The 25939-nt window shown below is 41.7% G+C and overlaps 3 protein-coding genes and 1 pseudogene across 3 annotated transcripts in view; 3 read left to right on the forward strand and 1 right to left on the reverse strand.

Annotated features, from left to right (window-relative positions):
* Positions 1–107: 107 nt before the first annotated feature.
* LOC109891721 (histone-arginine methyltransferase CARM1-like) lies at positions 108–5983 on the reverse strand (annotated as a pseudogene).
* An 896-nt stretch (positions 5984–6879) lies between these two features.
* Positions 6880–7563, forward strand: LOC109891722 (heat shock protein 30-like). The gene has a single exon (XM_020484212.1). It carries the CDS (start codon positions 6919–6921, stop codon positions 7561–7563), a length of 645 nt encoding a protein of 214 aa, XP_020339801.1. The 5' UTR covers positions 6880–6918.
* Positions 7564–8658: 1095 nt separating this feature from the next.
* On the forward strand, positions 8659–10467 carry LOC109892459 (heat shock protein beta-11-like). Its single transcript, XM_020485010.2, has one exon. It carries the CDS (start codon positions 8849–8851, stop codon positions 9476–9478), a length of 630 nt encoding a protein of 209 aa, XP_020340599.1. The 5' UTR covers positions 8659–8848; the 3' UTR covers positions 9479–10467.
* A 2058-nt stretch (positions 10468–12525) lies between these two features.
* The window catches only part of tnksa (tankyrase, TRF1-interacting ankyrin-related ADP-ribose polymerase a), a 194058-nt gene continuing 180644 nt past the window's right edge, over positions 12526–25939 (forward strand). The window contains exons 1-2 of the mRNA XM_020485009.2: positions 12526–12982; positions 18375–18599. Of these exons, the coding sequence (XP_020340598.1) occupies positions 12535–12982; positions 18375–18599 (673 nt within the window). The 5' untranslated portion in view covers positions 12526–12534. The remainder of the gene's footprint in view (positions 12983–18374; positions 18600–25939) is intronic.

A 25939-nucleotide genomic window follows, 5' to 3' on the forward strand; every position in this document is an offset into this window, starting at 1 on the left:
CTCAGTATAATTTCCCCCATTTCATTTCTATAGTACAGGCACTGTCCTTCTTCGGCTTACCTCGTGTTGGCTATGAACTGGACAGTTCCAGACAGAGTCTGTCTCAACTAGCCAAACAGAGGGGTCTGGAAGAGACAGTGGACCTGGTACCACTGTTCACTAGGAGGTTCACTAGGAGTGGTGTACAGCCACACTGTCATCCTGCAGAGAGAAAAGTAAGCTGTATGGTCTACACATGTTGTATTTGGTGCATGTGACAAAGTTTGATTTGATTTGAAAAGACTCCCTGTGATTTTCCTTTGACAGGAAACCCGCTAGGCTGGGTTCACAGCCCAGTTCCAGTAGGACCTGGAGCTGTGGGTGGCTGATTACATTGGCATATCACAGTTTTGGGGGAAACGTCTAACTCTCTACAGTTCAACACATTTTGCCATGGGACAGAGAGAAAAATGTGCAATGTTATAGCTAATCTCATGCTGAGAAATTTGCATTTTTAAAACTAAATTCCTGTTCCACTTTTTATTAGATTTTTTGGTTTGGAGCTGTTCGTTTTTTTAGTTTTTTTGCCATGGCAAAAAACATGACATGTTCATATGTTGTGTTTTTTTTTTCTCTCGCCAGAAGCTGGAGCGTCCATGGTGCTTGATGTAGAGCTGCTCGTCAGTGAAGGGAGCCAGATGCATGTCACTATAGGTTGGTAACATACCTGAACAGATAAAGAGAAGAAGTGAGACATTTCATCAGCAAAACATAACCAGAGATGTTCTAATAATGCCCGCTTGATAGACTTTCACAAAACTATTCACAGGTTGATGGCAGCATGGGAAATGGCATCTCTTTCCATGTTGGAACTGAACCAAATATTGTCTATTCTATTGACAAGATAGTCGAGGGACCACTCCAACAATGGAAATACATGTTCTCAAAGATGGGTGGCAAGTGAGATCAGGTGGGACCATTCTAGCCAATGAGAGGGCAAATACGCATGTGAACAACTGGCCATAGAGATAGATGACTCATCTTTGTATCTGTATGGCGATGTCCATGCTAAAATGGGTTATATTTTTTTAAGTTGTTGCAATGCCACGTGAGTCCACTTATATCAATGCATTTGTAAAAACCTAACCATTATGAAACTTCTATTCAATCAAATAAGTCCCACGTAGCAAATGAGCAATGAATTTTTTTGGGACCAAATTCGACACTCATTGACCTCCATACAAAAATTCCTCATCTCGAGGGCATGTTTTCGTGGACAGGTTTTGGGTGGAGTAAAACCTCTCGCTTTACCTCTTCCTCTCTGACTGAACTGACCCATGGGTTTGAGTCACATCCTGGAGTGAAGGTAGCTCTCCATCATCCTCTCGTTCAGCAGCATGTGACAATAGGCTCTGAGATGATCACATCCATCTGCTCAGGGCACAACAGCTCCTCAATCTTCCCAGCCAGGACTATGATCCTATCTGAGAGACGATTGCTCTTGACCAGCATCTGAAGGGGAATCAGAAAACATAAGGTCAAATTAAATGAAGGTTTCTGTTTGCGTCAGATGGATTTCTGTTACTAAAAATCCATTGCACTCCTGAGGCTTTGATAAAGACATTAATCTGCTGGCTAAAAGTAGAGAGGATAATCTGCTGTTGACAAATTATGTTTTGGTAAACCCTCAAGCATGCAAACTCTCCCTCAAAGTGCTCTGGTACAGTACACTTGCCTGCTGTGTAAACAGTGAGTTGCTTTATTGATGCGAGAGCTGCTGGGCAGCTGCTCCACACACACTGAGTGAGTGGGACAGATTTGTGAGAGACTGAAGCATAGAGTGTATTATACTTAAACCAGGTGAAGCTGGCCAGGCAATATCGTCTGACTGGGAGTGTGAGGGAGCCTCTCTTAATAGTGTTTCAATAAGGCATTGTCCACACTGGTTGGTTCCAATTTTTTAATATATATGCATGTGTTGCTGATGCTATGTATTGACCAAGGAGAGGCTTTGAAGCCACCGGTCGTCCATATTGGCACTCCTCAAAAGACACAGTCCCCCATAGGAATGAGTGGAATTCTACAGTATTTGAATGTTTCAAGGACAGAATAACATGTATTTAAGTATGCATTAAGAGATCTGTAATATAATAAATGTGGCAAAAACAAATAGACATTAAATGTGTTTCTATTTTCAGAAATATTTTTTACAATGTTGAGGGAGTGTCACGCCTTGGTCATTGTATTTTGTGTTTTCGTTATATATTTGGTCAGGCCAGGGTGTGACAGGGGTTTATGTTATTGTATTTCGTATTGGGGTTTGTAGTATTTGGGATCGCGGCTGATTAGGGGTGTTGTATAGGCTTGGCTGCCTGAGGCGGTTCTCAATCAGGAGTCAGGTGATTCTCGTTGCCTCTGATTGGGAACCGTATTTAGGTAGCCTGAGTTCGCTTTGTATTTCGTGGGTGATTGTTCCTGTCTCTGTGTTGTGTCACCAGATAGGCTGTATTAGGTTTCACGTTCCGTTTGTTGTTTTTGTATTTATTAGTTATTTCATGTATTGTCACTTTTCTTCATTAAAGAACATGAGTAACCACCACGCTGCATTTCGGTCCGACTCTCTTTCAACAAACGAAGAACGCCGTTACAGGGAGTGCCAAAACAGAGCCCGCTTTCAGTCATCTTGTGTATAAATCAGGGGTGTAACTTTCACAGGGGACATGTCCCCCCTCATTCTAAAATTGCATTTTTGCCACCCCCCAGTTTTATAATCGGAATGTGATGCAAACTAGGCAACGGTGTGCTTTAGGACCATGCGGACGCCTCTGAGCGGTTGTTTGACGCTGTTTGGAGTGTTTATCTGACAATTTTGCTAAAATAAAACCCAAGTTGTGCTCCTGCTATAATTCATTGGTTGGTTCTCTCGGTGTTGTTCGTCATCCCAGAGAGTGGCAGAGCATCCTTCCTGTTTTTCCAGACTTTGACCTGTGGAGTGTTCCTGTGAGGCTGTGTCCCATGCACATGCATACTGACGCTGGCCAAGCGTCCACAGGGGTGGTCCCAGGCTCACACTATTTATATAGACCGCAGCTTAGGTAGACAGTATGATAGGGATTCAGCCTGCTCAGATAGACCATGCAATCACCCCAACAGGAATACATTATGGAGGTCCGCAATTATTTTTTGTATTGCGTTTGTCAACTGAGTATAGGGTTCTGCTATTGTCCGTTAAGCTGCAATGTGGAAGAAAATAAACAAGGGACCACAGGAGGCTGCTGAGGGGAGGATGGCTCATAATAATGGCCGGAACGGCGCAAATGGAATGAAATCAAACATCTGGAAACCATGTTTGATGTATTTGATACCAGTCATTACCACGCGCCACCAACCTCCTGTAGAAGGGACACATCTGGTTGCGGTATAGAAACACCAGTAAAGCATCAGAAATATAATAGTGTGAACTATGCCTGACTGCTAAGCTAGAGGCCATCCATGAAAATATGTTCCCTTCACCCCCAAGCTGGTTTCTGGGCCAAGAGTAGCCTCAAGTCATTATACCCTCAGAATTTCATGCTCTGTGTGCGAAGCAGGAGGTCCGTTTTATAGGGGCTGTTCTGTTCTGGAGGTGTGACTCTCTAGGATAGTGTTTCCAGGGCTGTGCGATTTTTTTTTTTTAATCAAGGGTTTGTTCTTCTCTCCATGTAGACACCATGAGGTTATGACACAGGTGATTAGGACTGTGATAAGTGATTCATCTTTACCCGGGACTTATTGGGCCAAGCAATACAAATTACTTTTATTCACTGGTCAGAGCTCTAAGATTTCCTTTCTCTTTCTAGGCTTGAGTGGTTAAAGCTGCTGAAACAGCAAAAACATCAATCCGATTTCAAAGCAGCACAGAGCGTTCAATTTTGACAACAGACCAATGACGTTATTGAAGTTAACACCTATTTATCATACAGTACACACCTTTGAGGAATTATTAAGAGTTCTGGTGTTATAGAATGAAAATGGTGCATGCTAAAGTGCAAAAGGATGCTAATTTATAATTTCCTTTCACATTTCCTGGAAAGGTTGATAGGAACATAATCAGATCAGCAGAAAAACAGACCCCTTTACTACCTCTGCAAATTTGGCAACAGGGCTGACCTCTACAGCATACACCCTCTTTGCTCCTGCCTGGATGACGAAGAAACATCAAGTACTACCTGGATACAAGAAGGAGCCAGACGTTTCATCTACATGCAGTAACAGACAATCAGGTTCTGGTTACTCTGACTTCAAGGTCAAGGTCAGTCTCCTTTAGCAGAATGGCCTTCTGATATGTGGCTGTCCTCAAATAATCCTGCAGCATATTCTGTTGTGATAGACAGCCGTAAAACTACATTGTAAAGGAGGAACGAGTTTAGTCACAACCTAGTACACCACCAGTATGTCTCTCTGAAGGCCTGGTTGATTGGTACAGTAAAGCTACCTGGAAGTACTGCAGGGCAGAGGAGTCCTCTGTTCTCTGGTCAAACACAACCCAGCAGCAAGACAGCAGTCTATCTTCTCTTAGCTGTCTGAACCGTTATCTTCTCTTCTCAGCTGTCTGAACCGTTATCTTCCCTTCTCAGCTGTCTGAACCGTTATCTTCCCTTCTCAGCTGTCTGAACCGTTATCTTCCCTTCTCAGCTGTGTGTTCTGAATGGGCTCAAGCAGCCAACGGTTATGAGGAAAGACTGGGTGCCCACCCGACAACAATCTGTTTCCCTGGTGACTGAATTTGAAAACAGATCCCGTCACCTGTACTGGAGAGAACCCACAACAGACAGTTCATTCAAATAAAATATTTTTTCTGTCTCATTCATTGTCCTGAGTCATCTGCTCTGAGTCACATTTACAAAAGTCCCAGTACAAATTAAACTGTCAGTAAAGGAACCATAATTAACAATGTCAGCCTTCATCTGAGGAAGGCCTTCAGTATACTCTGGCAGTGGACTGTGACACAAGGCTACTCATGTTTTAGTACCACTATCTGATTATGTGCACCAGGAGGGAGGCAGAGAGCTATGGAGGCTAGTCCCTCTGTACTGTATAGAAAACACCGTCTGGGTCCATACTGTCCAGCTGAACTCCATAGCTATAGAGTCGAGGGGACACACACAGGTTGCACACAAAGGGGAAGTAAATCTTCCAGACCTGTCAGCACAGCAGGTTCAGCGACCACACAGAGAGAAGTTATATTGACATATGGGAAACTCTTGTACACATACATGGACTTCTCATAGACCAGAGAGAGGACAATACATTGCTTGTTTGTCTTTAGGGAAAAAAAGGTCATTTGGTCATTTTACTCAGAAATAAAGAGAGCATCATGATTTACTTATGTTCAATATGTCTTGATTCTTCTCTTATGGAAAGCTAGTCAAATCATCAAATAAAATTGTATTTGTCACATACACGTATTTAGCAGATGTAATTGTGGGTGTAGTAAAATGCTTGTGTTTCTAGCTCCAACAGTGCAGTAGCTCCAACAGTGCAGTAATATCTCACAATGCACACAATCTAAAGTAATTTGACATATTAGCTTGTTCTAGTTTCTTTCATGCATACTTACCATCTTGAACAGTAAGTTTTAATTTAGCTAATATACTGAACAGAAATATAAATGCAATGTGTAAAGTGTTGGTCCCATGTTTCAAGAGCTAAAATAAAAGTTCCCAGAAATGTTCCATACGCACAAAGTTATTTCTATAAAATGTTGTGCACAAATTTGTTTACATCCCTGTTAGTGAGCATTACTCTGTTACCAAGATAAACCATCCATCTGACAGGTGTGGCATATCAGGTGCACTTTGTGCTGAGGACAAAAAAAGGCCACTTTAAAATGTGCAACACAATGTACATAATGTCCATTTATCTTCCATGAGCCGCCTCCACGTCATTTGAGAGAATTTGGCCTCGCAACCGCAGACCAAGTGTAACCACACCAGCCCCGGACCTCCACATCAGACTTCTTCATCTGCGGAATCATCTGAGACCAGCCACCCGGACAGTCGATGAAACTGTGGGTTTGCACAATATCAACATAAAGCTAACATTCCAATAGCTCACTGGCCTGATATTTTTCAATAATCAGTTTCAATAAATTACATTTTCTAAAGCCCTACTAAAATGATTTGTTTCCTAAGATGTTCATTACATGTTTGTAAACCTGACTTCTGAAAAAATAAATTATGTGGACATGCAATGTAGGCTTTTTTTTTGTATTTGTTGTGTTTTTAGATAATTGCATGTGAGGGAATTGTTTTCACACAATTCTGAAAAGATTGTTTTGATTAATTAAAATAAAATGCATGGCAAAAATATTGTCAAACAAACATTAATTACGTTTTCAACAATATTATAATAACACCAACATCTACACATGACCAATTTTATAATGCTGTACAATCTCCCAAAAATGTTCGAAAATCTGATTTCTCCCTGGAATATTTTTGAATGAGTTCATCTAAATTTTGACCTGTGACAACAACTCCAGACCTGTGATGGCAATTCTCTTTATAACTTAGCTTATGATCGTACTTCCACTTCGGTTTGGTTCTGCTCATCTATTTCAAGACATTGAAGAAGAATAGCCTGTATACGCTCCAAAAATACTGCAAATGTAAAAATGAATAGGATTCCAAACACATTTTAATTTACAATTCATGTCACAAGTAACAATCATATTTGGCTGAAGCAATCATCTGTAAGAAGGTAAGAGCACTAATACCTGAGGAATGTGGAAAGCATCCAGCTTGTTCTTGTGATAAAGACAGGAAAGTTCCTGAAGACAATGTAGCAGAATATAAACAATGTGAAACTCCCACTGCTGAGACAAAAACCAACACAACCAACACTGAACACACGGTACAATCTCAGAGCAAGGGGACTCAACATTAACATCGACTGAAGATGCTGTGCTCCCGAGTATTCCAGTCTTCCCTCAGCCCATTGATGGACTTCTACTGGCCTGTGCGCAGTCTTTGGCCAGAGGTCCAACCTCTTCTCTGCCAGCGATATTTACTGCAGAGAAACATGCTGGAGATCAAGAGCAGTCTGGAGCTAATGGAGAAACATCAGCAGCACATCTTTGGAGAGGTGGACCATCTCCCAGCCTCTGTGGTCATCCAACCAGTCTCCTACACGCTGGAGAAAGAGAGAGAGGGTTTTGCCCTAGCATTGGAGACTAAAGACTTCTCCCCAGAGGAGCTGTCTGTCAAGCAGGTGGGCAGGAAGCTGAGAGTCAGTGGGAAGACAGAGAAGAAGCAGGATGATGGGGAAGGCTCTTACTCTTCCAGATGCCAGGAGTTCAGACAGGAATTTGATCTGCCTGATGGGGTGAATCCTGAGACTGTCACCTGCTCCCTGGATCATGATGGGAAGCTCCACATCGAGGCTCGAAAGAATCCAACATCTGCTGAGGAGGTGGCTGAGAAAGTGGTGCCCATCAACTGTAGCATGGATGTGAAGATGCCACAATTCCTCAGCTCACAGACAGAGGGCAGCAACATAGATACTCAGAGGAATCAATATCTCGGCAAAAAGTTGATAGCCTAAAGACTGAACCTATTTTCACTTCAAATCTAATCTTTCAATTTTTGTCATGTTTTTTTTATAACATTATCTCTGAAATGTTGTGTTCATATGTGTTGTTTTGTTACCCAATAAAATGTAAACTAAATGTATTTTTGTGTACCAATAAAAAGCACCAACAGTACTTATAACAGTTGTTTTGAGCTTATTTCACATACAATATTTCAGTCCCAGTCTTTGGCAAGTCATTGAAAAGGACCTACTGTAACCCTGACAAAGGTGTGAGAAAACCCAAATATGTTGTGTCATAGTCCTGATTTATATTCAGTCCTCTAGCGTCTCCTCCAAAAGCTCAGTGGATTTAATCTGATGCCTTGGTTTAGGAATACAGTAACACATTTTTCTCTTATGACATCTTCCCATATGTTCCTTAAAATTGATTGGCCATGGCAATATTCTGTGTCCAGATCAAGTGCCCCTTTAAACAGTTAATTAACTTGGAGAAGTTGCTGGAAACATCCCACAAATAGAATCTTAACAGTTATTCTACAGTCAAATCGAGCATATTATTGCATTACAGGTGGTGACTAATTATGCTACTCAATACACACTATGAATAATCTTTTGGTTGTGTGATCTTCTCTCTCAACAACCACATAGCTGTATTTAGAGACAGAGTAAGGAAGCGATGTCGTCAGTGGGGGTGTACATTTCAGGGTCACATCCGACAAGAGTGTTGGGGGAAGTTAAATACTGACTGAAGCTATATTAATGTATGTACTGCAAGTCATATCAATAAGGGGAACAGATTGCTGAAGTGCACTTGTAATTCATTCTATGTCTATCACTCAAGGCAAAACCATATATTAGATTTGTTATCTTCATAAGCACAGTGATATCAGGAATACTTTGGATTTGTTGTCAGGGGAAAAGGTTATTCAGGAACAGAAAATGGCAGCATGACAAAGCAGCTGTTGTAGATTCCTTTCTAACTTTGTAGGACGTTATGTGCCCCTGCGACTCCGACCTGCTTCTGTGGTCACTCTGTAAATAGAGCAAAGATATATCCCAGAGGCATTTGGCAGTTCGACTGCAGTATTACCAGGGGCTTGTTTTGGAGTATGACAGAAGTTGCGTAGTCATAACACACTAATGTAGCAGTCAAATGGAATGCTACTGGAACTTTCCACTGGACAGGATAAAAGCTGTGGGCCCTAGTCTGCTCCGGACATAAGCTCTCAGAAACACACTCAGAGAGACGAGACCAACAGAGACCAGTAGAAACGACACAGACAGAGTTGATTTGAAGATGCTTTGCCCCAGCATGATGCAGCCTTCCCTCAATCCAATGAGCCCAATGAGCCCCTTCATGGACTTCCACTGGCCCGTTCGCAGTCTCTGGCCAGAGACACGGCCTCTCTTCTTCCAGATGGAGCAGGAAATTATGCGAAATATGCAGGAGATGAGGCACAATATGGAATATATGCAACGACTGCACCAAAAGATTTTTGAAGACATTGAAGGCCCATTATCTTCAACTGACTTCAAGCCCATCTCTTTCCAGATGGGAAAAGAAAACAACCGTTTTGCACTGACACTGGACACTAAAGACTTCTCCCCAGAGGAGCTGTCTGTCAAGCAGGTGGGCAGGAAGCTGAGAGTCAGTGGAAAGACAGAGAAGAAGCAGGATGATGGAAAGGGCTCCTACTCTTACAGATGCCAGGAGTTTAAACAGGAGTTTGATCTGCCTGAAGGTGTGAATCCTGAGACTGTCACCTGCTCTTTGAACGATGGACAGCTACAGATCCAGGCTCCAAAAGTGGTTGCTGTGACAGAAGGCAATGAGAGAGTGGTTCCTATCACTTGCTTACCTGCCATAACCTCACCCGGTGCTGCAGCTGAGAGCACTGCTGTAGAGGCAGAGCCCAAGAAGGACTGATTATGATGACACTGTATCATGATATAACTAATACCATTAACTTTGTGGCTGGACAATAATATACAACTCCCATGAATACTAGTCAGTACAGACATCAGTGAATTATCTCGGGTAAATTGCTCTTTGTCAAATTTGATAAATGCAACGTCAATAATTCTCAATGGCATGGAATGTAAAGCCAATGTTTATGCACATTCAATAAATTATTATTATTATTTTATTTTTTACAATGTTTTGCCTTGTTTGATGTAATTTCGTTATACAAACCAGTATTTCAGTATGTTGCATTCGGGTAATTAATATTTTTCCATTTAAATCGTGTCCCTGAGTTGGTATGATGGGTATGCTCTGGCCTGGTAAACTTTCCATTTCAATAGATGCCTTGAAAATCAAATCGTGGATCAAAAGACAGAGTTTGATTTCATGAAGAGTAATGTAGTTAAACAAAATGGTGTTAGAGTAATGTAGTTAAAAGGTTGTTAGGGTAGTTAGAGTAATGTAGTTAAACAAAATGGCGTTAGAGTAATGTAGTTAAAATGTTGTTAGGGTAGTTATAGTAATGTAGTTAAAAGGTTGTTAGGGTAGTTAGAGTAATGTAGTTAAACAAAATGGTGTTAGATTAATTTAGTTGTGCACAAACAGGTTATGTGTATGTACAGTATGTTATGTGCAAAGAATTAGGAATTATAATAGTGATTTACTAGGATCTGGATCGTTCCGTGTGTGTCTGTCTGTGTTAGTGTCATATTCACAGTGTTCCAATGTGCTAGAGTGTCACAGGAGTGGAGTGGTAGCAGTGATTACACCAATCATGTTGTTGTCGTCATGATATCACTGAAGAGATCCTGACATATCTGAACTATTTCTCACAACACTGTAAAAGGTTAAGAGCAGTGCGAACACTGCATATCAAAAAGATGACGAGTAAGAAATGATCCCATGACCTGAACATGTAACTGCAATTAAAGGTCTGGTAAGGTTGTCCTGAACTTACTGTTTTTCTGATTATTTATGTTAATAATGATATGCTTATATATAAACAAAAAAATATGGGCCTGAATGTTAAATATACTTCCCTCTAACTAACATAATGAAATGGTATATTTCACAAAAATAAATTTAACAACTGTCTTAGAAGTATACTGAACATTTTATTGGGTAACAAAACTACACATTTTATCAAAACATATCATGACATTTAGAAAATTCAGTAGAAAAACAAGAAAATCCATAAAGAAGACAGTGTCAGTCTTTAGGCCAGCCTTTAGCCCCTCTATCGATTCTCATTATGTTGATATTAATTGAAGAGTTGATAATGACTGCAATATTATGTATAGATTTGATTTATTCCATTAAATAGCATCTCAGATTGATTGTTACAAGATATGAAATGTAAATGCATACAGTTTCATAACCATAAAAATATAGATTAGAAAATGTAACATCCAGTCAAATAAAAAATAGCATAATAATATGATCAGTCTTTGTGAAATAGTGTTCTGTTGTTTCTCTTATGTGTGTCCGAGGTGCTGCCCTCTATGTTGCTGCCCTCTGTCTGTGAGCTGAGGAATTGTGGCATCTTCACATCCATGCTACAGTTGATGGGCACCACTTTCTCAGCCACCTCCTCAGCAGATGTTGGATTCTTTCGAGCCTCGATGTGGAGCTTCCCATCATGATCCAGGGAGCAGGTGACAGTCTCAGGATTCACCCCATCAGGCAGATCAAAGTCCACCTCTCCAAAGATGTGCTGCTGATATTTCTCCATTAGCTCCAGACTGCTCTTGATCTCCAGCATGTTTCTCTGCAGTAAATACCGCTGGCAGAGAAGAGGTTGGACCTCTGGCCAAAGACAGGCCAGTAGAAGTCCATCAATGGGCTGAGGGAAGACTGGAATACTCGGGAGCACAGCATCTTCAGTCGATGTTAATGTTGAGTCCCCTTGCTCTGAGATTGTACAGTGTTGGTTTTTGTCAAAGCAGTGGGAGTTTCACAGCTTTTATATTCTTTCACTTGTAGCTCCAGTGTCTTCAGGAACTTTCCTGTCTTTGCCTAAGTTCTCCACTGGGTGTCACCGTGGGAGTAATTTTCTACATTTGGATGTTCAGTAATAGAATGGGCTGTGCACATATTTCGTCCTTTATCTGTGATGATGTTGGGTATATTCTCTATGTGTTTCCCAGCACTCCAGGTCATTAGTACGTCTCCCATAAGTTTTCCTTATACACTCCAAGATTAAAAAAGCATAGGCTTACGTTCAAGTGGGCAGGACCAGAATGGTTGCAGAATGTCAATTTTCACCATTGTAACTATAGACTATAGTTTTCAAATAGCTTTCATTTTTCATATGTAATTTCCAAGGCTATGAATGGCAAGGCAGAACAACTATATAGGCCAACCTGACTGACAGTGATTTCAGCTGCTCATTGAAAATTACATTTCCTATTCAAGTCATGCAAGAAAGCTTTTTTTTCTGAAACGGATATTGCCTGTTAGATATGCTTCATATTCATGCCCATGTCAATATCAGGACAGGCAACCTAGCAGTGACTCAGGCTACTTGAGATTAAGTGAAAAATGTGATCTGCATAGGGACATATCATGTGCAGTATGTGCAAACTGAATTTCACAGACTAGAGGAAAATTGTGTTAAGTTTAATGAATTTTCCTTATCTCATAAGGAAAACGATTTATGCCATTCTGTGGGTTGCGTACGGTGCAAAAATGTAAAGGTTGATTATATAGTATAGCAGCTATATAGCCTCACCCCGGTTCCCTGCCTAGTCTATTCAAATCGAATCGAATTGTATTGGTTAATTGGCTAGTCTATCTGGTTGAAAGAGCAACAATAAACTGTTATAAATAACAAGCTCCTTTATCAGAAATATGGGATTACAACAGTAGAAAAATATTAAAACATACTGTTTTGAAAGCCTGTTATAAAAATATTTTTAGGGGCGACTTTCACTGCCGACAATCGAAACCGGAAGTTACAGTTTCCACTTCCAGGAAGTTTAGCCAATATATTTCTTGTTCCCAGTGGGACTGTTGTAAAAATGGCGGCGCCTCGTCGCCCTTCTCATCAGCAACAACAGAGCATATCCTCGCCATCTCGCAGTACTTATCTTTCCCCCACTCCTCCGGGATCTCCTACAGTTCCCGGTGGTGGAGTAATTTTGGCTCCAGCCGGTGCTGAACTAGACAGCGCCGGTAATCAGGAGTTAACTCCGGCTTCCCCCGATATCCCCGCCCCGGCCCTGAGCAGTAGCACCAGCTCCTCTAACGTTAGTACCACCGGGGGTGGCATTAGCGCTGGCCCCAGTCCTGACACGGACAGCACTAGCCCCGCGGGCGGCGACTGCGGGACAAGCGGGGCTTTCAGAGAGTTGTTTGAAGCCTGTCGCACTGGGGATGTATCGCGGGTGAAGAGGCTGGTGGATACGGTTAACGTCAATGCCAAGGACATGGCTGGTCGAAAATCCACTCCTCTGCACTTCGCTGCAGGTAGCGTTAACGACGGCGTATTGGCGACCCGTATTGTCATGTTATGCTCACTATGACGAGCTGGTTTGTTTTGCTAGCTAGTAGCTAGCCAACTACTTCGGTAAATAGTTAACTACCTAACAAGTTTTCTTAGGCCAACCTTTTATAGATATCTTGCCCACTCGGTTTGTTAGCTAGTCAACAAACGTTGGTTACAAACTTGGATAGCTAGTTAGCAAATGTTAGGCTAGCTAGATTGTCGAAAGGACCTAGCCAGCTAGTCAAACAAAATGGACTCCCCCTTCGGGTAGGGGTACGGGGTGCTATTAGCCAGCAAGTTGTAGTCAGCAAGTTGCAATAAAAAAGTACAGGCCCTGTCAAGTAGTCAGGCAGCCAGCGTAATTAATCTAAAAACAATTGTAGATCACTAACTAGCAAGTTGGCTTGGTAAGATATCCTTGTATTAAACAAGGAATTTGGCAGGCAAACAAAAACTACAGAAGTAGATGTGACACACACAACCATTATGTCTTCTCATAATAAACAAAGGAAATATGTTAAATAATGATAGAAGGTTGTGTTACACTGTATTAGTGACACATTTGTGGCAGGACGTCCTATGGATGGTAAACGCACCTTCAAGGCTGCCTCTAGCCTTTTAGGGCCCCTAAGCAAGATTTAGTTGGGGGGGGCTCTCACATTTTTTAAATATATTTTTTCTATTAAGCAGATTACCTGCAATTGTTTACATTTTAATGACCTTTGACATCTTAATATGATGTCTGTGTGAGAATGTCTAACACAATCAATGTGCCCCCCCTGGAGGGCAGGGCCACTGGGCACGTGCCCTGTGTTCCCAGTCAGTATTCTGCCATGATAGGGTTGCACATTTTTGGGGAATTTTCAGAGGTGGAAACTTTCCGTGGGAATATATGCTAATTAATACCATTTAAATTGATTTTTTTACATTTTACATTTTTTTTAATACATTTTTTACATTTACCATATCATATGGAGACAAACATAAACCTTTTATTACATATTACGTCTTTCCAATAGAAATAAAAACAATTTAGTTATGAATTGGATTTTAAGTAAATGAGTTGACTCTTCACATGGGATGATTTCACTTAACAACAAAATAAAGGGAATATTGAATGATCCCCAATGATCCATCGCATCTCCCAAAAACGTTTTCAACATGCATCTGTAAAATGATAGTCGAGAAACTAAAGCTTTGGTTGTCTTCCGCTCAGGCTTCCATGCCTTCTCCCTGGGCCTCCTCTGTCCAACCCTGTTGAGGATGGCTCGTTGTAAGGCTGGCCACCAATTTTTCAACCCTTTTATTGGTCAGCCTATTGCATGCTTTGGTGTGTGTGTGTGTTCCCAAACAAGGACCAGTTGCGCTCTGACACGGCTGATGTTGGTGGGATTTGGAGGATGATTGAGACAATGGGAAAGAGCCTCAGGTCCACAAAGTCCCTTCCACCAGGTGGCTGATGCAATATGGCAGTCGTGCTAACATATCTCCATCCCAAAGCCCTTGCTTGGAAGTGTACTTTGCCAGACTGCCAAGAACCTTGCCCTCATCCAGACCAAGGTGGCGAGACACGGGAGTGATGACACCATAGGCCCTGTTGATCTCTGCACCAGACAGGATGCTCTTGCCAGCATACTTCCAACATGTACACTGCGGCGTGTATGGGCTTCAGGCAGAAGTCTTCACGCTTTTTGACGTATTTCAGAACTGCATTTTCCTCTGCTTATAGCAACAGTGAAGTGGGCAGGGCAGTACGTATTTCTTCTCTTACATCTGCAAGCCTGAACATCCGACAGGATGGCATTGTCGCCCTCAATCCGTGCAATGGCTACTGCTATAGGTTTCAGGAGTTTCAGGCTGCTTACCACGCTCTCCCAAAATACATCATCCAGGAGGATCCTCTTGATGGGTCTGTCCATATCAGCAGACTGTGATATGGCCATTTCTTGGAGAGACCTTTCCCTTTCAGGAGACTGTCAAACGTGATGACAACACCACCCCAATGGGTGTTGCTGGGCAGCTATAATGTGGTGCTCTTATTCTTCTCACGTTGCTTGGTGAGGTAGATTGCTGCTATAACTTGATGACCCTTCACATACCTAACCATTTCTTAACCATTTCTTTGGCTCTCTTGTAGAGTGTATCCATTGTTCATCAGTGCCATGATGTCCTAGAGGAGCAGATTCAATGCATGAGCAGCATAGCCAATGGTTGTGATGTAAGGGTAGGACTCCTCCACTTTAGACCAAGCAGCCTTCATGTTCACAGCATTGTCTGTCACCAGTGCAAATACCTTCTGTGGTCCAAGGTCATTGATGACTGCCTTCAGGTCATCTGCAATGTAGAGACCGGTGTGTCTGTTGTCCCTTGTGTCTGTGCTCTTGTAGAATACTGCTTGAGGGGTGGAGATGTAGTTAATTATTCCTTGCCCACAAACATTCGACCACCCATCAGAGATGATTGCAATACAGTCTGCTTTCTCTATGATTTGCTTGACCTTTACTTGAAATCTGCATCCAGCAAATTAGTAGATAATGCATGTCTGGTTGGAGGGGTGTATGCTGGGCGAAGACGATTCAGAAATCTCTTCCAATATACATTGCCTGTGAGCATCAGAGATGAACCAGTTGCATACACAGCTCGAGCAAGACATTCATCAGCATTTCTGACTACGTTCCTCTATTGAGTCAACAAAAACTTCTGATTCCAGGAGGACCATGAGCTGTTGTTATCAATAAGGTGCCTGATTCATAATTTTCCCCTCGAATAGAAGTAGAGGGACTTTTGTCAGAGGTTGCTTGTTGTGAATGCTGAGGGAACTTTATGCACTTGGCCAGATGATTTTGCATCTTTGTTGCATTCTTCACATATGATTTGGCATAGTATTTGCAAATGTACACATTTTCCTTCTACATTCGCTGCAGTGAAATGTCTCTACACATCAGATAGTGCCCGTGGCATTTTCCTGTAACGATTAGAAAAACAAATTAGTTAAAAAAACATACAATTCCATGTTCAGATAAATAGTTAAGCAGTTCGATTAAACAACTCCTTTGTAAAATACATGTTTTAAATTTGAATATGTATGGAAACAGGTGAATTAACACACCTCAGTTAGCAGGCTCAAGCAAGCTAAAACCCACATGGTAGCAAAACTAACTAGCAGAAATTTAACAAGGTAGAAATGATTTAAACACACTTTGCTGTAGGCTACTATTAACTTGTTAACAATAAATAATCTATGTCAAATAAAATATATTCACCCCACCCAGTGTTATCAAAATTTACCGGAAATCATGTAGTCCTTGGCTCAGACAGTGTAGTAGTGTGGGCTCAATAGCATCTCATTAGTGCCCAATATCTTGATTATCAGCTGTACATGTGATTGAAGAATGCACTGTGCATGCAGAGGGTTGCAATTCCATTGAATTGGAGATAGTTTAACCAAAATTACGCCACAAGACCTAGAATTGCCTTGTGTACCCCACAAAAAAGGTTCACTGTTAATAGCTAACTTTTTTGAAGAATTTAAGCAAAATTCTCCAAATTCCGGGGCTTAACTTCCCTTGAAAAATTTCCCGAGAGTTTCCGCCCCTTTGCAACCCTAGCCATGATTATTACAAGTTTGATGGCTAGACCACCAATCTAATCTAAAAATGTTTAGATGACATGGCTAATTGAGTGATTGCTTGACGTAACAAGAGAAACTGCTGATGGACAACCAAATTTAGAAATGCACTTGTGTATTCTGCTAGTGTTAATCACAATCGTAAGTTGAGACCATGACTGAGTTCCTAAAATATACTCACAGTTCCTTTGAAAAGTATTCAGACCCCTTGACTTTTTCCACATCTTATTCTAAAATTGATCAATCTATACACTAACCCATAATGATAAAGCAAGAACAGGTTTTTAGAAATGTTTGCTTAATGTATAAATAAAAAACGGAGATATTACATTTACATAAGTATTCAGACCCTTTACACAGTGCTTTGTTGAAGCACCTTTGGCAGCGATTACAGCATCGCGTCTTCTTGGGTATGACGCTACAAGCTTGGCACACCTGTTTTTGGGGAGTTTCTCCATTCTGTGCAGATCCTCTCAAGCTCTGTCAGGTTGGATGGGGAGCGTCGCTGCATAGCTATTTTCAGGAAGCTGTTCGATCGTGGTTCAAGTCCGGGCTCTCAAGGACATTCAGAGACTTGTCCCGAAGCCACTCCAGCATTGTCTTGGCTGTGTGCTTAGGGTTGTTGTCCTGTTGGAAGGTGAACCTTTGCCCCAGTCTGAGGTTCTGAGCGCTCTGGAGCAGGTTTTCATCAAGGATCTCTCTGTACTTTGCTCTGTTCATCTCTGCTTCGATCCTAACTGGTCTCACAGTCCCTGCCGCTGAAAAAATCCCCTCAGCATAATGCTGCCACCACCATGCTTCACCGTAGGGATGGTGCCAGGTTTCCTCCAGACGTGATGCTTGGCATTCAGGCCAAAGAGAGGTCTGAGAGTCTTTAGGTGCCTCTTGGAAAATCCAAGCAGGCTGTCATGTGCCTTTTACTGAGGAGTGGTTTCCGTCTGGCCACTCTACCATAAAGGTCAGATAGGTGGAGGGCTGCAGACCACACAGAGGAGCTCTTTCAGAGTGACCATCGGGTTCTTGGTCACCTCCCTGACCAAGGCCCTTCTCCCCACGATTTTTCAGTTTGGCCGGGTTGTCAGCTCTGGAAGAGTTTTGGTGTTCCCAACTAATTCCATTTAAGAATGATGGACGCCACTGTGTTCTTGGGGACCTTCAATGCTGCAGACATTTTTTGGTACACTTCCCCAGATCTGTGCCTCGACACAATCCTGTCTCGGAGCTCTACGGACGATTTCTTCGACCTTATGGCTTGGTTTTTGCTCTAGCATGCACTGTCAACTGTGGGACCTTATATAGACAGGTGTGTGCCTTTCCAAATCATGTCCAGTCAATTGAATTTACCACAGGTCTGGAATCTAATGAAGTTGTGGAAAAACATCTCAAAGATGATCATTGGAAACAGGATGAACCTGAGCTCAATTTCGAGTCTCATAGCAAAGGGTCTGAATACAAAAGTTTGGACACACCTTCTCATTCCAGGGTTTTTCTTTATTTCTACTGCTTTATATGTTGTAGAATTATAGCGAAGACATCAAAACTATGAAATAACACATATGGAGTCATGTAGTATTACATGTCTTCACTATTTTTCTACAATGTAGGAAATAAAAATAAAATAAAGAAAAACCCTTGAATGAGTAGGTGTTTCCAAACTTTTGACTGGTACTGTATATGTATATGTTTTGGTCAGGAACTGGCCCAGCACACCTGATAATCTTTCCACCGTTTCCTTTACTTTGTAGGATTTGGGAGGAAGGATGTTGTAGAGCACCTCCTTGAGACAGGCGCCAATGTTCACGCCCGTGATGATGGAGGTTTGATCCCTCTGCATAATGCCTGCTCCTTTGGCCACGCTGAGGTGGTCAGCCTGCTCCTCTGTCAGGGTGCCGACCCAAACGCCCGGGACAGCTGGAACTACACACCACTCCACGAGGCTGCCATCAAGGGCAAATTAGACGTGTGCATCGGTAAGAACCGTTTATGAGCCAACATGCAACTTATATGCTTGCTTTGCATCTTGTGCTAACTTTACTAACTTTTTTCAGTTTTATGTAAGATAATATAGGCCTAGCATGTCTTTGAATGCAAATATAAGGTTACTCTGTCATGGATGGCTCAATTACTAGCCTAATGCTTTAGAAGTAGATATGAGATAATGAGAATGCTATGGTCTGCTCTGCTGCTGAGTATTGCATCAAGACTTTCAACCAGGTTGTTTTACACTGAGACCAAAATGTCACCACCTAGTGATTTCATCAATGAGTCACAACCCCAAATGACATAATAGTATTTTCTGACCAGGCCATAACGGTCTGGTCCTGACAGTCTCCCTGTCTGCAGGGAGAGAAACCACATACCATTTGAACATCAGGCCAGAACAGTTTCTCTGGGCAGAAACTAAAGCCTCTTTGTAACTTACTTAGGCCTATGTAATGACAAGATACTTTATCTCCCATCGATGTAATGAAATAGTCCTTGCATTTTAGCATCCATTTCTTTCAATTGTGTTCTACTATATTATATTTGGCTCTTGTGTTTGCAGCTGGTTTCTAATTGCTGTCTTTCTACTGTGAAATGAGCAGTGTGGCACAGGGAAGCATACATTATTCTCTCTGGTGGATAGTAATGGGGGGGTGGAACCGATAGTTGCATATCATTTTTGTTCTCTACTATATCGATATTTGACTCCAAGTATCTATTTGTAAAACAAATGACGGTAGAGATGGCTAGTCGGCTGTACCTCTGCCATAACTCAGGAATCTTTCATCCTATAGCTTGTTCTCGATCTTTTGAAATAGAGAGCCAACATGTTTTCAGCACTTTTATTTCCCTGACTGATCAAAACGTGTCTCTGCAGCAGACATATAGTGAGCAATTTGTTTGGAACATCAAATCGCAATAAACTTGCAGTATTGAGTTGCAATACATATAGCAGGGATCATCAACTAGATTCAGCCGCGGGCCATTTTCTTTTCTTGAGCGGATGATCAGGGGTCCGGAACATAATTACGAATAATTTTTGTAGACTACAAATTGAACGCAAGAATCCCAAGCAGATATAATATTTGACTAAAACATAATAATTTCAAACCTTGCTTACATTTGTATACTATCACATATATATCTCTCTTATTCGTGGGAGTACTTTGGAACAGATTTCCAAAATTAAAATCACTTAGAGCTGATTTGCTGGTGTTTTTACAGTCTTTTATATCCAACAATATTAATTAATTATTATTATTATCTTTTTGCGCAGAAAACGTGGGGGGCCAACTAATATCTGCCTGTTGGAGATCCCTGGCATATATAGAATCGTGAGAATTGCAGTACATATTGTATAAGCACCAAAGTATCATGAGGGTTCCTTGGCAATTCCCAGACCCACTGGTGGGTAATGAGCTGTATTATGTTGATTTGCAGTACTCTGATCCAGACTTACTCTGATGGCTCTGCTTTCTTCCCAGACAATTATTATTGAGGAGAATATTTGAAAGCACTTGTGCATCTTACCCTTTCAAGACAATTCAATACATATCCAGATACAAGGGCTCTGATACAGGAACGATATGCTTCAGTTTGAAACTATTTGGTGCGGTTTGATTTGAGAACAAATCGATGCAATTTGCTTCGATACGATTCGATGCCCTTACATTAGTTGCATAAACACATTCATTTTCCAGTTTCCAAATAAAAAATTGCTGCTGATGGATTTCATGAGCTGGGCCTCTATGAGCTGGAACTGACTGTGTGTGAGTAAAATATGTATGTCTATGGTGTATGTATTATCTAGGCACCTGAGCTTAGCCATAAGGGAGACCAGGCATTTACCATCCCATTACCACTATCAGATTAGGAGGGGGGCAATGTAGCCTATGTTTTTTTTGTCCCCACACTTTGGTTCTGAAATCACCATCACCCACTAATTATCTTGTCATTTTTGCAGATTAAGTGTTTGAGCTAGTAATGTATAAATATTTATAATTTACAAATGAGCTATGACATAGCCAATGAATATATAGCACAACTTTGGATTTCACCCCCATCTCAAAATCTAATTGTTTTGACCTTTTGGAAGGTGTTTTGGAGTGAGCTTCTTTTCTCCTCCAGCTTTGGCGCCTCGCAAAAGTGGATTGCTGTCCTTGTTATGAAATGAGGAACTTTATCCTGTGTATGTAAAAATGTTGCTGATGGTGAACCTGAACAATCAAAACGATATCTATTGTAAGCCCCGTTCAGATGAGTTGTCTCTGGTAACAAGCTTACTTTTATCCCAGTAAAATACCATTTTAAACAGCGAATAGATAACAATAATAACCCTGCCAAATTACATTACTTTCGGAAAGTATTCTGGCACCTTCCCTTTTCCACATTTTGTTATGTAACTACACAAACATCTCTGCAGCACTCCACCTAACTGACCTTTATGGTAGAGTGGCCAGACAGAAGCCACTCCTCAGTAAAAGGCATATGACAGTCTGCTTGGAGTTTACCAAAAGGCCCCTAAAGGACTCTGACATTGAGAAAAAAGATTATCTGGTCTGGTGAAACCAAGATTGAACTCTTTGGCCTAAATGCCAAGCGTCACATCTGGAAGAAACCTGGTACCATTCCTACGGTGAAGCATGGTTGTGGCAGAATCATGCTGTGGGGATGTTTTTCAGCAGCAGGGACTGGGAGACTAGTCAGGATCGAAGGAAAGATGAATGGAGCAAAGTACAGAAAGATCCTTGATGAAAGGATCAGGATCGCACTATCGAACAGGACCCTGACCCTAAGCACACAGCGAAGACAATGCAGGAGTGGCTTCGGGACAAGTCTCTGAATGTCCTTGAGTGGACCAGCCAGAGCCCAGACTTCAACCAGATCGAAAATCTCTGAGAGACCTGAAAATAGCTGTGCAGCAGAGCTGCCAACCAACCTGACAGAGCTTGAGAGGATCTGCAGAGAAGAATGGGAGAATCTCCCCAAATACAGGTGTACCAAGCTTGTAGCATCATATCCAAGAAGACTCGAGGCTGTAACTGCTGCCAAAAAGGTGCTTCAACAAAGTACTGAGTAAAGGGTCTGAATACTTATGTAAATGTAATAGTTCAGTTTATTTTTAATACATTTGCTAAAATTTCTAAAAACCTATTTTTGCTTTGTCGTTATGGGGTATTGTGTATAGCTTGATGAGGGGGAAAAACAATTTAATCCCTTTTAAGAATAAGGCTGTAATGTAACAACATTTGGAAAATATCAAGGGGTCTGAATATTTTCCGAATGCACTGTACATACAGTACCAGTCAAAAGTTTGGAAGCACCTACTCAATCATGGGTTTTTATTTTTGACTATTTTCTACATTGTAGAATAATAGTAAAGATATCAAAACTATGACATAACACATATGGAATCATGTAGTAACCAAAACAGTGTTAAACAAATCAAAATATATTTGAGGTTCTTCAAAGTAGCCACCCTTTGCCTTGATGACAGCTTTGCACACTCTTGGCCTTCACTCAACCAGCTTCATTAGCTAGTCACCTGTAATGCTTTTCGAACAGTCTTGAAGGAGTTCCCACATATGCTGAACACTTGTTTGCTGTTGTTCCTTCACTCTGCGGTCCAACTCATGCCAAACCATCTCAATTGGGTTGAGGACGGGTGATTGTGTTGGGTCATTGTCCTGTTGAAAATCAAGTGATAGTCCCACTAAGTGCAAACCAGATGGGATGGTGTATCGCTGCAGAGTGCTGTGGTAGTCAAGCTGTTTAAGTGTCCCTTGCATTCTAAATAAATCACTGACAGTGTCACCAGCAAAGCACCATCACACCACCACCTCCACGCTTCACGGTGGGAACCACACATGCGGAGATCTTCCGTTAACCTACTCTACGTCTCATTAAGACACGGCGGTTAGAACCAAAAATCTCAAATTTGGACTCATCAGACCAAAGGACAGGTTTCCATCGGTCTAATGTCCATTGCTCGTGTTTCTTGGCCCAAGCACGTCTCTTCTTCTTATTGGTGTCCTTTAGTAGTGGTTTCTTTGCGGCAATTAGACCATGAAGGCCTGACTCATGCAGTCTCCTCTGAACAGTTGACGTTGACATGTCTGTTACTTGAACTCTGTGAAGCATTTATTTGGGCTGCAATCTGAGGTGCAGTTAATTGTCGATTTCTGAGGCTGGTAACTCTAATGAACTTATCCTCTGCAGCAGAGGTAACTCTGGGTCTTCCTTTCCTGTGGCAGTCCTCATGAGAGCCAGTTTCATCATAGCGCTTGATGGTTTTAGCGACTGCACTTGAAGAAACGTTCAAATATCTTGACATGTTCCGGATTGACTGACCTCAATGTCTTAAAGTGACGATGGACTGTCTTTTCTCTTTGCTTTTTTGCGCTGTTTTGCAATAATATGGACTTAGCCCTATTTGGTAAAAGACCATCTTCTGTCTACCAACCCTACCTTGTCACAACACAACTGATTGGCTGAAACACATGAAGAAGGAAAGTATTTCCACAAATTCACTTTTAACAAGGCACACCTGTTAATTGAAATGCATTCCAGGTGACTACCTCATGAAGCTGGTTGAGACAGTGCCAAGAGTGTGCAAAGCTGTTATCAATGAAAAGGGTGGCTATTTGAAGAATCTGAAATGTATTTAGATTTTTTTTAAACACTTTTTTTGGTTACTACATGATTTCATGTGTTATTTCATAGTTGTGATGTCATCACTATTTTATAATGTAGAAAATAGTACAAATAAAGAAAAACCCTTGAATGAGTAGGTGTGTTCGAACTTTTGACTGGTATTCCCCGCCCCCATCCAAACCAATCAACACCACAACCCACCCGATGTGCCAACAACCTTCATAAAGAACAAAAGAGGAAAAAAGACAAGAACAACGGAAAACAACAATGCAAATCTAGATGGTGTGTGAGCTGCTGTTCGTCAAGGTTTGGCATGTAATGAATCACTCATGCTCTTCCCCGTGCTTTTGCATGTCTCTGATGTGGTTTATATAGTTGTGTGTGTTGTTTCCTTCTGATCTCAAACATAAATATGGTACACATCCATCAAGCGACTACCCTAATATCAGCAGTGCTAGTGAATGAATATAAAAGCATTCCCTCTGCTCATCTCACTCCAGCTTGTAATTATCAAACACATTTCTCACTCAGAGACCAGTAACATTGAACAGGCTTCCATTCACTAGCTAACAGTGTTGCCTCCTTTTGAACTGTAGGTGTTTTTGTACAGGCTGCTTTGTTAGTCCTCCTGCTCCATCTGCTGTCAGCTGGCTGCAGTCATTAGACCCCCTCCAACCTCTGCATGTTGTTAGCTAGCTCTGTCTGTCCAATGTGGCTGGTGTTTGTACAGTGCCTTCGGAAAGTTACGTTACAGCCTTATTCTAAAATTTATCAAATATTTTTCCCCCTCAATCTACGTGCAATACCACATAATGACAAAGCAAAACATTTTTCCGAAATTTTTGCAAATGTATTAAAAATAAACTGAAATATTACATTTACTCAACTATTCAGACCCTTTACTCAGTACTTTGTTGAAGCACCTTTGGCAGTGATTACAGCCTTGATTATTCTTGGGTATGACACTACAAGCTTGGCACACCTGTATTTGGTTAGTTTTTCCCATTTCTCTCTGCAGATCCTATCAAGCTCTGTCAGGTTGGATGGGGAGCATTGCTGCAAAGCTATTTTCCAGTCTCTCCAGAGATGTTAGATCGGGTTCAAGTCTGAGCTCTGGTTGGGCGACTCAAGGACATTCAGAGACTTGTCCCGAAGCCACACTCCTGCGTTTTTCTTGGCTGTGTGCTTAGGGTGGTTGTCCTGTTGGAAGGTAAACCTTCGTCCTAGTCTGAGGTCTTGAGCGCTCTGGAGCATGTTATCAAGGATCTTTTTGTACTTTGCTCCGTTTATCTTTGCCTCGATCCTGACTAGTCTACCAGTCCCTGCTGCTGAAAAACATCCCCACAGCATGATGCTGCCACCACCGCGCTTCACTGTAGGGATGGTGCCAGGTTTCCTCCAGATATGACGCTTGGAATTAAGGCCAAAGAGTTCAATCTTGGTTTCATCAGACCAGAGAATCTTGTTTCTCATGGTCTGACATTCTTTAGGTGCCTTTTGGCAAACTCCAAGCGGGCTGTCATATGCCTTTTTACTGAGGTGTGGCTTCTGTTTGGCCACTCTACCATAAAGGTCAGATGGGTGGAGTGCTGCAGAAATGGTTGTCCTTCTGGAAGGTTCCACCATGTCCACAGAGGATCTCTGTCAGAGTGACCATCGGGTTCTTGGTCACCTCCCTGACTAAGGCCCTTCTTCCCTGATTGCTCAATTGGACGGGAGGCCAGCTCTAGGAAGAGTCTTGGTGGTTCCACACTTCTTCCATTTAAGAATGATGGAGGCAACTGTGTTCTTGGGAGCCTTCAATGTTGCAGACATTTTTTGGTACCCTTCTTTAGATCTGTGCCTCAACACAATCCTGTCTCTGAGCTCTACAGATAATTCCTTCGACCTCATGGCTTGGTTTTTGCTCTGACATGCACTGTCAACTGTGGGACCTTATATAGACAGGTGTGTGCCTTTCCAGGTCATGTCCAATCAATTGAATTTACGACAGGTAGACTCCAAGTTCTAGAAACATCTCAAAGGTGAGCAATGGATACAGGATGCCTTTGCGCTAAATTTTGAATCTCATAGCAAAGGGTCTGAATACTTATGTAAATAAGGTATTTCTGTTTTTATTTTCAATAAATGTGCAAACATTTCTAAAAATCTGTTTTCGCTTTGTCATTATGGGGTATTTATTGTGTGTAGATTGCTGAGAAATTGTTTGAGATTAAGGCTGTAACGTATCAATGTGGGGTCTGAATACTTTCCGAAGGCACTGTATGTTAAGAACTCCTCCCCTCTAATTGTCCTCTACGATGATATCGGGGATGGGACTGTTGATCTGTCTATGTTCATAGTCACATGCGATGTCGCCGACAACACTGGGCCGATTTTTAACAAAACTAGGGTGAATGATCCGTCTTGCCACAGAGATCCGGCGTTTACAAACTGACACTGAGTTGGCCCAAGGCGGGAGCTATTGTAATGAACTGAAATGTGTTAGTCACACGCGTCTTCTCAATTGTCCCAAGGGGAGGTGGGGGATGATGTTTTTACAATTGATTTTTTATTTTTTTAAACCTTTATCTAACTAGGCAACTGTTGCTGTGTTTGTTAATGTTGTAAGTGTTACTGATGTTGTTAGCCAGCTGCACTCACAAAATCATGGAACAAGGAGAGAAAAGAGGGC

Source organism: Oncorhynchus kisutch, linkage group LG6 (assembly GCF_002021735.2).
Source record: "Oncorhynchus kisutch isolate 150728-3 linkage group LG6, Okis_V2, whole genome shotgun sequence".
NCBI classification, from domain to species: domain Eukaryota; kingdom Metazoa; phylum Chordata; class Actinopteri; order Salmoniformes; family Salmonidae; genus Oncorhynchus; species Oncorhynchus kisutch.

What these genes read in the sequence shown, in the direction of transcription:
- LOC109892459 (XM_020485010.2), top strand. Translation starts at nt 8,849, where the DNA reads ATGCTTTGCCCCAGCATGATGCAGCCTTCCCTCAATCCAATGAGCCCA.
- LOC109891722 (XM_020484212.1), top strand. Translation starts at nt 6,919, where the DNA reads ATGCTGTGCTCCCGAGTATTCCAGTCTTCCCTCAGCCCATTGATGGAC.